General features: G+C 38.4%; 1 protein-coding gene and 1 pseudogene across 1 annotated transcript; both read right to left on the bottom strand.

The window, feature by feature from the left end:
• Nucleotides 1-14306, bottom strand: part of LOC115893653 — a 69038-nt pseudogene that overhangs the window by 43710 nt on the left and 11022 nt on the right.
• LOC104680414 (olfactory receptor 5B21) lies at nucleotides 6462-7962 on the bottom strand. Its single transcript, XM_010386357.2, has one exon. The coding sequence runs from the start codon at nucleotides 7768-7770 to the stop codon at nucleotides 6832-6834; it is 939 nt and encodes a 312-aa protein (XP_010384659.1). The 5' UTR covers nucleotides 7771-7962; the 3' UTR covers nucleotides 6462-6831.

Here is a 14306-nt window from a genome sequence, read left to right as displayed (position 1 = left end):
ACTTTCACCTTTCTTCTGAGCTCCCAGTTCAGGTTTCTTAAGTATTGAGGCACATCCCCAGAGAGGAGACATGTTAGCATCTAAAATACAACATATTATGGGGCAAACTTCTCACCTTTTTCACCAAACTAGCACTTCTTTGATATTTCTGACCATGTCATCACAATTGTTTTCAACCAATCAGGCAAAATCCAACAAATTCCTTTAACTGATATGGACTTCACTAATGTTGGCCCAAGGATGCAGCATATATATACATGTACATGTATATATATACTGCATATATATACATGTACATATGCTTATACATACACATATATATACATGTACATGTATATATACACACATATATATACGTATACATGTATATATATACACATATATATACATATATATCACTAATGTTGGCCCAAGGATGCAGCATATATATATACACACACACACACACACACACACACACATTTTTTTTTTTGAGATGGAGCCTAGCTCTGTCACCCAGGCTGGAGCGTGGTGGTGAGATCTCAGCTACTGCAACCTCCACCTCCTGGGTTCAAGCAATTCTCCTATCTCAGCCTCCCAAGTAGCTGGGATTACGGGCACCTGCCACCATGCCCCACTAATTTTTGTATTTTTAGTAGAGATGTGGTTTCACCATGTTGCCAGGCTGGTCTCAAATTCCTGACCTCAGGTGATCTGCTGGCCTCACCTCACAAAGTGCTGGGATTACAGGCATGAGCAACTGTGCCCAGCCTCAGCATATATATATACACATACATATACACACATATATATATTTATACGTATATGTGTATATATACGTATATACACATATACATATATACATATATATATGTGTATATATACACATATATACATAGTTGCTTCTAAGCTCTCTATTTCACTCCACTGTATATCCCCATTCCAAAGCCAGCACATATTTTTGACCTAGGATCTGAAGTATGTGTTTATTATATTTGCTTGATTCATAGGTGACCTATGTTAAAGAAATAGTCCACTGTGGGCACTCAATGGATATTGTTTAAATAAGTGAGGCTTGGAAGAAGAGGAAAGGAAACTGATATTTATTTAGTCAATGTGTTTTGCTAGAAACTTTATATACCTTAACCAATTTATTACTCCCAATAGCTTTCTGGGAATTTATTGTTGCCTTTTATCGAGTTGGAAAGTGAAGCTTCTAGAGGGTCCAGAGAGTAGATGATAGCAACACATAAACCTAGTTCTTTTTCAATTTAAAAGACCACAGTGTTCTTTTACTAGACCTCATAGCTTGCACATTGTAAAATTATCACTAAATTCTTATTATTATGAGCATATTTTAAAAATAAAAGCTCTTTCAAATATCAAAAAAATTCTAGATTCAGTTTGACAACAGTTACCACACAAACACCAATTTCTATCACTCAGTTAGGAACAGAACAAATTAACTCCCCATATATTCATTTCCATTTATTCTGCTTGTATTTAGTTGTAGTTCATTCTTACACAAGTAAAAATCGGTGAAAGATTTGGGGAAAAAAAAAATGAAACCAAAATTGTGCTGAACTTCAGCAGTAATCAATATAGTACAAATTAAGACAACAATAAAAGACACTATTCTCTAACCAAACTGGCAAAATTTATAACTCCAGTAATACCAAGAACTGGCAGTAAGAACTCTCACATACTGTTCATAGGAGTAAAAATTGGTATAACTACTTTGGAAAATAGCATCACATTATTTACAAAAGTTGAAAATAGATAAACCCTACAGTTCAACAATTCTACTTCCAGGTATATTTAGCCCAGAAAAATTAATGCATTTGTGCACCAAGATACATGACCAAAATGTTCACATCAGCATAATTCATCACTACCCCAAACTGTAGATAGGCCATATGAACGAACATGAAAAAATAGACTGGACAACTAAATTTTGTATTTTCTATTGGGTTATCTGTTTTTTTCTTACTGTTTTCTAGAAAGTTTAAAATACACACACATACACACACACGTGTGTATATATAGACACACAAATATGCACACACATGTGTAGATGCATATGTATATACAGTAACTTTTTCTCCTAATTAAATATGCTACAAATATCCTATCCATCCCCCTACACACTTTGTGAAATAATCACAGACTAACAACTGAGAAATTCCATGTTGTGAACAGGAGGCAGAATTCTTGGGCTTGAATCTAGATACCCGATTGGTGAGATCCTACAGAAATTTTTCTGTGAAAGTATGATTTCTTTATAGGGATGCAATTACTCTCAAATGCCCAGTCTCTTCACCTTGTTTGATGACAAGAAGTTCCAATTGCCTGTAGAAGTAACTGACTGAGGCATTAATGGTTCACCCTCTTCTAATCTGAATGGCCAACTTTCCTACAAGCTCCTGCCAACATGCCATCTGCAATCCCACCTCCATACCTGAGTTCAGATGGTTGCTTAGGAACTCCCCATTCAGCTCTGCTTATAATATTATTACCAACAGTAACACTATAGTTCAAAAGAAGGTAGCAATTTTGAAGATGCTTTCTCACCCATTATCTCATTTAGCCTGCAAAACACCCTAAGGAAGGTATGGCTGCTGCTATTGTCTTCACTTTGAAGGTAAGAAAATTGGCTCAGAGATACGTGGCTTATACCAGCTTCACCACTGGCAATTGGCAGAGTTGTGACTAGAAAGTAAGATTGGAATCTTGGAATTCTGGGTTCCATATACATTATTCTTTAGAGTTTGGCTTACATCCCACATCCTCTGAGGACCTTCCTCTGCCCATAGGATTCTTTTTTGCCCCTGATGAGTTCTAATTATTATTTTCTAGACTACTCATCTGATAATGGCCACAAATGCCTTTGAACTATCATCTACCTAGAGGTATGTCCTCTGTTGCACTACGTTATTTTTAAGTTGCTCCTGAAGCAGGAACAATATTGAATATCAACTAGTTTCTTCATCAACTTCACACCATGCCTTTTCTGCAGCTTGTGTCCAGTTAACATTGGTTGAGGTTTGGCTATCACTGTTGGCTGTGGCACTCAAAGAGCCAACTCTATCAGACTGAAAACAAATATGCCCTGATCCATTCATGCTCTGTGGAATACTGGGAAAATTCCTGTTGGTAAAGTTATTGAACATTGAGTCATTAACCTCAAGGTGCATTACATCAGTAAACATATATGCAGAGGGCTTTACTTTGTGGAAGTAGGAATTACATCTTACAGTCTTACTTATTTGTATTCTTCAGAGTGCCTTCCACATGGCAAGGACTCATCATGAAAGAGTGTAAGTGAGTCACACATTAAGTAAGACCTCCATTGAAATTTACTAACATACATGGTGACTTATTTTTTCAGAGTCTTGGTCAGGGAAGGCAAAAAACTCAGTTTCATACCTCGGTTCCTCTTTTTAACAGTAGACAGGTAAGTTAACTTCTCAAAGCTTTGGTTTCCTCCACTGCAAAACTGAAGCACAAATAACTATATCATGGTGAACAAATGAAGGTAAAACTATAAAATGTCTTTTTATACAACAAGTACTTTATAAAATATGAAAAAGCATCAAACAAGATTTGGTTCTTTGTGAGTTTAAGCAAGTTAAACTGTAAAAACAGGGGTTTTTAATTGCAGAATGAGAGGACTGGTTTAGATTATTTTTAAATTCTTTCTTTGGCTAAAGAGTCTATGACTCTGCAATTCCAGCTTCAGTTGCCAAGGAATCTAATATTTTAATTTTCCATTCCCAATACATAAACCTCAACAAATGCTCTAATGCACAAAGGGAACATCCTATTTAGAATAATTCAATCATAATCCATTTTTAAAAGAATAATCTATCCTGATATAAATAACTGCCCTGATTTATGAGTTTTCACATTCTCTTTTGAACATTTCAGGTGGGAAGTCCTTGTGCCTTTATCGCACTGTATTGGGCTGCAGGCCTTACACACAGGGTCTCTCATTCATCAGACAATTCCTGCAGGGAGAGAGTGGGTGTTGTTATTAACCAAATGGGCATTTACTCTCCATTTGACAGATTTCTTATGTGGAAGGGAAGAGCTCCTCACAGTAATGTATACTCTGTGAATCGATGTCTTGCTGGCGACAAGACATCTCCTTCTGAGTAGCTTCTATAAATGAATACCCGTGTAATGTCAGTTTGAAATGTAGAGCTGGGAACTTGGAGGGCAGAAAGTTAAACAAGGAATGAAAATAAAAGCTTGGACTTGGATGGGACGAGCTTCACCTGGCTGTCCTTGGACTTCCCATTTTTGCTCAGGCAGCTCAAGAGCCAACATGAGAAGTCCAGGGACAGCTAAGTGAAGAAAGAGCTAGTATAGGAATCTCAACGGTATGAAATACACGTTCATTATGATGGGCACATTCACATACTTAATTTCATATGACCCTCACACTTTATCCTGTACATTGGGTTCGGTGAGACTAAATGACTTTCTTGAGGTCATACAACTGATAAGAACAGTTAGAATTTTCATCCAGCTTTTGATAGTACTCTTTTATACCTATTTACAGTCAGATGGAACACTTGTTTGAGGTGATTTCAACATAAAATATAAATATGTAGACATTGGGCCCTTAACTCTTAGGAGACCCACATTTTCCTGCTAAACTGAGGTGTAGAGGCATAAAGAAATGTGTACATGAGAATGATAAAATGGACTTTGGGGTCTCAGTGGGGGAAGGTTGGGAGGGAGGTGAGGAATAAAAGACTATATACCGGGCACACTGCTCGGGTGATGGGCACGCTAAAATCTCAGAAACCACCACTAAATGATTTATGCCTGTAACCAAAAACAACTTGTACCCCCCAAAACTAATGAAATAAAAATTAAAATTATAAAAGAAAGAAACATGTCCAGATACACATGTTAATATATACTGTAATAGTTATGATATATAGACTCTAGATTTTAATTTTTTTTTTAGAGATCTAAATGGCCTAGTGGTGAGGAAAGTTCCTGCTTGGGCTGAGCATAGAAAGAAGTTGGGAAGGAAAAAGAGGAGAAGAAGGATAAAAGGAAGTAAAGAAAGAGGAGCAGGAAGAGGAGGGAAAAAAGTCAATTATATCAAGTAGGGAAAATGTGTAGGTGAGATTGGAATGCACTCAGTGCTTGGATAGCTGCTTCCCAGGCTCTTCTCCAAATGCAGATACTCTTGAGCTCTGTAGCTTTCAATGAGAAAGATTCCCATATACAGTGGATCCTGGCCTGTAAAGGCTGTTCTTCCTCGTGTGTTGCTGAATGGGCCTCATTGCTAAAGAAGAGGGGAGGGAGGGGGCTGAATGGGGGGAAGTATAGGTTGTCCAGGCCTTAGGCTCAGAAGCTCCTGATCTTTTCAGGTGATGGCAACTATGTGCTAGAGAAAGATATTCTCGTGTTTCTCATGTTCCATAACTCCTTCTTTGTAATTTTCCCTGGAAGGCTTATGATTTATCCTCCTCAGACAGAGGCTGCCCTGTACATAATGGAGCCCGATAATCTCAAAACTAAATTGACATTTTAAGCCAACTGAGTTAGCCAACCAAGATTTCTGGTTTTCATCTATAAAGTTAAAATTAATTTGTGGGTTTTTTTGGGGAGATTTTGAAATCATGACCTATTGTGGTGACTTAGATTAATTGCAGTTATAAACACCATCAAGCAGTTGATATGTGAGAAGTGAAATTAATCACCACTCCCCTCCCACGCACACACATTCGCTCACACCATTTGGCACATGAAACAAGTCCTGAAGGTGGACTAGCACTGTGCGTCATCGTGCTGTTCCTAAGAAGTAAATTTCCAGGCAGGCTTTTTTATTCTTGTAGCATCTAATTACAGAACACTGGAATGCAATGGAGACCCAGAGGTGAGCTGAATTATTGAAAAAATAAAAGCAAAGACAGTCCAGAAAGCTATTATGCATCTTCATAATAGATTCGCCAAACTTAAGGGTGCTAAGAAATGCAAACATTTGATTCAGAAAACAAATATATTTTTTTAGAGCTCTAGGGAAAATTGTTTTTTTTCTCTAAACCTTTTGGAAATTTTGGTAATTATGTTAGACAGAGACAAGAAACATAGAAGATAGTGTAGGCTCTCCGAAGGAAGTTATATTTAGGTTCAAATTTAAGTAATTCATCTATTAAAGCATTTCCATACTTATGTATACAACAAGGTGTATTGTTTCCCCAACGCTTTAGCAAAAGGGAATGGAAATTGCAAAGGCACATGACTAGCAAGTAGGGTAGGAATATGGGTAGAGAAGGGAGAGTAGGGGGTTGGAAAGATTTAATCTTCAGTCACCTGACTCGATCTAGTGCCTTGTCCTTTAAATTACAACTTTCTCTGAAATATCATTTAAAATATTGAACCATCCTTTGTCTACATTAGGAAGTCCAACTTTCAAACTCACAGAACAAAGGAATAAAAAACAATACTGCATGTTCAGTTGATAAATATTATAAATGAAGGCGAAATCTTTATACCAAGTTTAATAGTGAATGAAAAATCCTTACAATTAAAAATAGGATGAGGAAAATTCAGTACATTCAGTGATATCCTTCAATCTTCTGCTTTAAAACACATCAAGAAACTAAAGCAAGAAAAGCTCAACTGTCCCATGCTGCTGTTCACTAAATATAAGATTATCTTTCTAAGTAAGACTTTTCAATGTGCTGCTTTTTACATCTTCTAATAGCAGAAGTAACCACTGTTCTTGGGGAAGAAAGAACCGAACCAGCCAAACATTAAAAGTCATGATGGCATTTAGGTGTGAGAGAAAGTTTATCCCTTAATTGCTTGCCTACTTCCCATTCACACTTAATATTGGGGGTAAAGTTTGTTGAGTATTTTCCAGAGAGCACTTTTCACTTCTTTGTTCCTAAGGCTGTAGATCAAGGGATTCAGCATGGGAATCACCACTGTGTAAAACACAGAGGCTATTTTGTCTGTGTCCATGGACTGGCTGGAGTTGGGCTGTAAGTACATGAAGATGATTGTGCCATAGAAGATGGACACAGCAGTGAGATGGGAAGCACAGGTGGAGAATACTTTCTTCCGCCCTTCAGCAGAACGCATCCTTTGAATGGTGATGCATATGAAGAAGTAAGAAATGAGGATGACCAGGAGGGTGAAAAAGACGTTGAAACCCACCACAAAGAAGACCACCAACTTGCTGGTGCTGATGTGCGTGTCAGAGCATGAGAGAGCCAGGAGTTGGGGAATGTCACAGAAGAAATGATTAATCTCATTAGAACTACAGAAGGAGAGTCTGAAGGTGCCTGCTGCATGGATAGAGGCATTAAGGAAGCCAGAGACATAGGAACCAGTAGCAAGGAGGGCACACACACCTGCTGTCATGGTGGTGGTGTAATGAAGAGGCCTACATACCGCTGCATGGCGGTCATAGGCCATGGAGGCCAGGAGGTAGCACTCAACAGTGGCAAACCCCACAAAGAAGAAGAACTGAGCTGCACATCCATTGTAGGAGATGGCCTTGTCCCCTGACTGCAATGCAACCACCGTTTTGGGGGCTACAGCTGATGAGTAACCCAAGTCTACAAAGGAGAGGTTACTGAGGAAAAAGTACATTGGAGTGTGGAGATGGGAGTCTGAGTGGATGATCACCATCATTCCTCCATTCCCAAGCAAGGTGATGAGGTAGATGAATAAAAATGCCAGGAGGAGGGGTATCTGAAGATTGGGGTCATCTGTTAATCCCAAGAGGATAAACTCTGTCATTTCTGTTCTATTCTCCATTGTGGTCAACTTGAATTAGCCTGGTGATTAAAGAAGAGGCATCAACAAAATTCAAATGAAAGCATGAGAAGGGATGATGGGATGATAAAAAAAAAAGGAGAAAACTAATGTATAGAGAGAAGTACTGTATGTAAGACTCATGCTAGAACCCTCTGTTATAGTATAGCTTTTAATTCATATGAGATAGGTGCTATTATGCCCATCTTACAGATACAAAAGTTAAGGCTCAGGGAGCTGAATATTGAGCAAGATAGTCTATTTAACAGTCACAATCAAAGTTCACCCCTTTATATTTCTGAATCCAAAGTCCATACATTCATCTTGAATTCTTTAACATATTTACATCATATAAATACAAATTATGATGTGGATATAAGGTTGTATGCATTTAATTATTAAAAATAAAAACATCCATCACTCAATGTCTTCCACATTCTACTTCCAATAATATAGCCTCACTAAAGATTTTCTAAATTTATTTTTCCTTAAAACAACACAAGTTTATTCTCTCAAAGTTCTGGAGGCCAGAAGTCTCAAATCAGTTTCACTGGGCCAAAATCAAGGTGTTGGCAGGACAAGGTGGTGGTGCTCTCAAGGTCTGTTTGATACTAAATCCAAAGATCTTAACCACAACTTTCGAAGCCTTTATAAATTAATCCCTCAACAGTAGTTTAACTGAAAGGGAGTATGGTATATTTAAATAGGAGGATATATTTACATATAGATTTCATATGGAACTACAAATTTGATATATACGAATGTTTTTGTGTATCTGTGTATATGCATATGTCTTTTTTCACCCCTTATCAGAAGTCTGTTGTAGACCCTAATTACAGTTAAGTCCTCCTTTCTCTACCTCCTCAAAGCACTTGAGTCTTAGCTGATTATTGCACAATTAGCTGGGCAACTACTCACTCTTCGCCTAGCTCTAAGCCCCTTGGGACAGTAACTGTGTTCCTCCTCTCTGGTCCACCCACCTTACCATGGCCCCTCACATACATATATAAATATTTGGTGAATCAAATGGAACATCAATAGGAAAGTATAGAGACATTTTTTGTGCTCTTCAATTCCACAACAAACCGCCTATTGTCCTCTTGTCTACCAGGCTTGTGCTTTGGGCCAAAATATTAGCTTAGACTTGTCGTATGAAAAATATTCAGGAGTAACAGTGAGTTTGCAGATGGTCAGGCCTGGAGACAGGCTTGTGTCCTCATTTGAGAGCACTCTTTCTCTCCTATTTTTGTTCCTCAGCCTCAGGTGTTCACAGGCTTTCCCCACTCCTAGTAGCACAGTGAGTGGGAGCAGACTCAGAAGAAATGAGGGAGAAAATGTTAGAAGAGAGGAGGAAAAAGGAGAAAACAGGAATTAAAGGAGAAAGATGCTTCAGCTCGCTGGACTTTAGCTTACCTTGAAGAGTAACAGCAGCCATTCGATTGGTGACACAAAAAGAAGGGGATAAGGTAGCTTGTCGTTTCTGGATGACGATTACACACACACGATGTGGCTAGTTTCATAAGAACTGGCTCAGTCAGCTTAGTATATTACTATCCAGTAATGTACCAACTGACTTTCTGACCAGTAGCACTTTCCATTATATTTATCCAGTCTTTTTGGCTTTTCTTTTGACTTCTGACATGTGTGTATACTCTCTAATTTTAGCAGACACAATATCCTGTAATCTATGACAGGCAGTGTTCTGATCTTACATATTTGGAAACAGAAGGATGTGGTGCCCCTCAAGGTCACATAACTACTTAACTGTAAAATCTGTACAATTCCAGAGCCTGATTTTTCAGCCTCAGCTCTACTGACATTATGAGCTAGACAGTTCTTTGGTTCAGGGTGTAGTGGGGAAGAAGGAGTGCTGTCCTGTGCATTGTAAGATATTTAGCAGTTTCCCTGGCCTCTTTGTACTCACTAGATTCCAGTAACACCACTACCTCCCATTTGTAACAGTCAAAAATGTCTCCAGATGTTGCCAAATGTCCCCTGAAGGGTAGCAGTCCCCTGATTGAGAACTGCTGTTCTCGAGTTTATAAAAAACAGTGGTTCTAAAGTTTATAAAACTCTTTTTACATTCACTTCTTAATTATTACATGACTAGATAGAGAGAGAGAGAGACAGCAGATATAGACATGAAGAAACCGAGGCTCAGTGAGGTGAAGTGACTGGTTTAAAGTCTAGAACTCTGTCCAAATATTGCTGCTTATTGGCAGAGGGATCCCAGGAAGGGATAACTGCTTGCTAAGTACTATGGTCCTCTGACTAAAGAGATATTAGCCTCCCATATCATAAACCAACCTTTTTCTAGACACAAGGTAGGATGAAAACCTGGAAAAACTCCAAGAATAAAGTGCAGCTGACTTAGGGTGGATTCTGACTATTTTTCCAAAATATCTTCTCGAATGCTTATTAGATCAATTTCCTTGGTTAATATTGACCACAGGAGTCTATTCACTTAAGCTGTAGGTTCAGTTTTTAAAAGCCATTACACACCCCCCCCACACATCATATTGAACTGCCGCTGACTGCCATCTTCATCTATCAGCGATTAATCTTCAAGGTACTTTCTGTGTTCCCTTGATGGGCAACCCTTTCCATTACACATTGCAGTCTCTGTTGATAAATGTGTTGAGATCCAGAGCCGCAAGGAGAAATCTGGAGTCAGTGCCCAGAGAAAAGGCCTCATTTACCCAGCACCAACCCTGGGAGGCTGCAAGGCCTGAATCCAAATCCTGCCATTGCCGCTGCTGTATCTCCTCCCATTCAAGTCCTGCAAAACCCAGGCTTTTCTGCATGGGCCTAAAATAAATATCGGAAGGAGTCTTGAAAGAGAAAAGATATTTTTAAAATATCTAAGGTTGAATACTGAAATACCTAAGGTTGAAATATTAAGTCAAAAACTGAAAAAGCATTAAAAGTTAAGAAATTATTATTGTTATAAAGAGATAAGGAGAAGTCTAAGCCATTAAGATAGCTTGGAAATAAAAAGTTCCATCAAAATTGCTTCTAAAGGGGTTTGAAGCATCACCCCCGGTCATAACAGCCCTGTTTGGGGAGTTCTAAAGAAGATTCTCAATGGAATAAATTCCATAAGGGAAGAAACAAGGCCTATATAGTTTGTCACTGTTTTTGTGCATTATTACCCACTACCTAGACTCGAGGCAGCCACAGAGTAGCCTCAACTATTTGTTAAGTGGATGAGTGAATTAGAATCTCAGCAGTTTAGTTAGAATAAGAGCTTTAATGCTTACTTGCTGTGGGACTGTAGGCAAGTCAATCTTCCTTTATGGACAGAAGATAAAGTAAGATAAAATATAAGAAAATTCAGCCAGTGTGTGACCTCTAGCAGGTGCTCCATAGAAGCTAATTAATCAATCTTTTTATTGAACTGTAGGCCAATCGTGTGAAGTTATTTCCCAGGTTTTATTAACACCAGTTGGTAGCAACACCCCATCTAGCAATGACTACGGCAATGGCTGTCTAATTAAAGGTAACCCAGAATTACTTATGGGAAACTTCTGTCTCTATTCTTGTGAAATGTAGCAGAGGAGGTTGGGGGAAATTGAATGAAGAGTCTTTTTATATACCTACTTCCGAGCCTCTTTTTTTTTTTCAGACAAACCCATTATTTCTACCTACAGTGTGAAGAACACTGCTTTTTAAAAAGGTCGGGGAAAACATACCTCTGTCCTTGGGAATTATGAGATCTCAATTCAGAACTGTTTCAACACTGGACTTTTTGAAGTCTGAAAAAGAAAAGAAAAGAAGAGCTGTTAGTCTCTGAGGACCTTGGATTTCAAACAGTAAAAGATTTCCTGAGGCTATGTGATAAAAGTGTAAAGGCAGTTCAGCTGCCGCTGCAGTTTGCTTAAGACTGTAAGTGAGCCATACCAAACTGTGTGAAAAGTCTGAGATCAGCTAGAAACTAGTGCCTATGTAGATCTGGGAGCCTCTGAAGAGGGGTTCCCTAAGGTCTCAATTCCAATCCAAGGCTCAGCAACATACAAACAAGCAATCAAAACACCACTTTCCTGAGGGAACTGAAACATTATGATATGGAGGCACCTCGAAGATCCCTTAGGGGACACAGGGCAGTCCTGGTTCTTCTAGTCACAGGCTAAGACTATTGATGAGCAAATTCTGTCAAAAAATGCTTTCAAAGGAGCTTGAGGATCCAGCCACTGCACATTCAGCCCACAGATTTCCTGTGATTATTGCAAGTTGGCCCTTTGTCTAAGACTAAATGGGGAGAAATTTTCAAAATGTCAGATTATAAATGATAAATTTTATCAGAATCTCCATTTTCCCAAACCCAGCTCTGTCTACAGAACTCGAAGTTTCAAAGAGCTCTGTGAATCAAAACACTTCCAGGAATTTTTTTCCCAATCGACCTCGTTGTAAATGAATTTTAACATGGAGCCTACAAAAAGCAAAGGATTTCTCTATTTCGGCTTCTGATAAATTTATATGTATATAATATATTTATATAAAATATAATATACCTTCCTATGTTTCAAGCCCTTGGTTCAGTATATATTTGTATGTGTTATTTCACTTAATGTTCATATAACTCGATGAGAAATATATTATCTTTTCAATTTTACAGATGTGAAAACTTCTGTACATACCTAGCACTTAGATCTTTTTCTAATATTATTCTCTAATAAAAGAAACCAGGGCTCCTTCAAGAAATGGCTGGTTCTAGCACTGGAGCAGGGAATATACCAGAGAAGCCTGGAGCATCTTGTAGTTCCAGAAAGTGAGGAAATGCTCAAGTCTGTCTGACCCAAATTCTATATATTTTTACACTGTGCTTTACTGCTTCTCTTGGGAATAAATGTGGAAAAGCAGAGATGCTCTCGGAATCTAGAAAACAATATTTCTCTTAAGTTCTCACAAATGCATGTTCCACTACAGTCAGTTACAAAAGTAGAGCTTATTTACTCACTTTTTTCTTTGCCCTCATGAAAACATTTCCAAGAAAAAGCCTCCTGTTAGAATAATTATTTTTAACAAAAGAAGACATATAAAGTGGCCAAGCAAGTGGGAAGCTAGGTGATAGGAGTCCAAGGATATTTTTGCACACTGTTGGAATTTTGTAGCATCTAATCACCTGACCCACATGTCCAACTCTGAAGACTTAGGTTTCTTCCTCATTATTTATTTGACCAATATAACAACCAAGGAAAAAACTAGAGAAAGAAAGAGGGAAAAATGGCTGAAGACAGATAAAGAGAGAAAGCAAAGAAAAGAAGGAGGGAAGGGGAGGGGAGAGATGAGGAAGAAAGGGAGAGGAAGAAGATGAGGAATGAAGAGAAAACTTCACCTGTAGGATCAAGACTCTAACAACTGAGACAATCTAGCCTATATATCTGGCTTTATAAAATAATTTAGTACTCTCCTTTATCAGTGTTTAATATTCTAAAAAATTAAACAGATAAAAATGAAGACTAAAAAACAGACTAAAAATGAAGTGAGGTGGTTCTTGGTTTTGGCAAGTAAGAGGCCTAGAATCAGCCACTTATGAATGGATAACAGATGAATCATTAATCTTTTTGAACCTCATCATTTTTTCATGGCACCAAATATATCCTCTTTCTTTTCCCTCCAAAGACTCTTAATTCCTGGGAAATACTTATGCTTTTCCACTTTGATGCCTCCAGTGTCTTCACTGTTTGGTCTCCTCACAAGGTCAGTTTGACTCTTCACCTCCAAATAGTTACACCCTGGGGTTTTAGAAAAACTAAAAGGCAGAAAAGGGCCAATTCTGAATTTTTGATTACTTCAAGGCCAGATACCAGGCTCTGTCCATCCATATTTGAGTTAATGCTGCCACCTTGAGGCCTTCCCAAGCTTTTCACCTGATGAGCCGTTCCCAGTGGTGGGGCTGGGAAAATGAAGACTTGTCTTCCTTGCCGCAGTGATCAGTAAGTTTATACAGGAAAAATGCTTTGGAATTACAGGAAGAATCAAGAAACTACCCATTTGCCTATAGCACCTCTTAGGACCTTGGAGATCACCTAGGTGTTAAGGTACACCAGGCACCACAGCCCACTGGTGACAATTGCAGTCCTAGAGCCAAATGCATGGGTTCAAATCCCAGCTCTCCCTTCTAGTTCCTGGAGGGGCTCTTGCAAGTCACTTAGTCTCTCCATTCCTCTCTTTCTCATTACAGGACTGTTGAGAATTAAAGTTAATCAACATAAGGTACAAATAAACTTTGGAGATACTTGGGGGTTTGGTTTCAGACTACTCCAATAAAATGAATATCCCAATAGAGCAAGTCACACAAATTTTTTGCTTCCTAGTGTATATATAAAGCTATGTTTACACTATACTGGGTCTACTAGCATTATGTCCAAAAAATGTACATAATTTAAAATACTTTATTGCTAAAAAATGATGATCACCTGAGCCTTCAGTAAGTTGTAATTTTTTCTTTTGCTGGTGGGCAGCCTTGATGGCTGCTGACTGATCAGGATGATGCTTGCTGAAGGTTGGGGTGGCTGTGGCAATCTCCTAAAATAAAA

This window comes from Rhinopithecus roxellana, chromosome 15 (genome assembly GCF_007565055.1).
Source record: "Rhinopithecus roxellana isolate Shanxi Qingling chromosome 15, ASM756505v1, whole genome shotgun sequence".
NCBI classification, from domain to species: Eukaryota; Metazoa; Chordata; class Mammalia; order Primates; family Cercopithecidae; genus Rhinopithecus; species Rhinopithecus roxellana.
The sequence above is the reverse complement of the archived record's forward strand: the minus strand, read 5'-3'. Positions and strand labels throughout refer to the sequence as shown.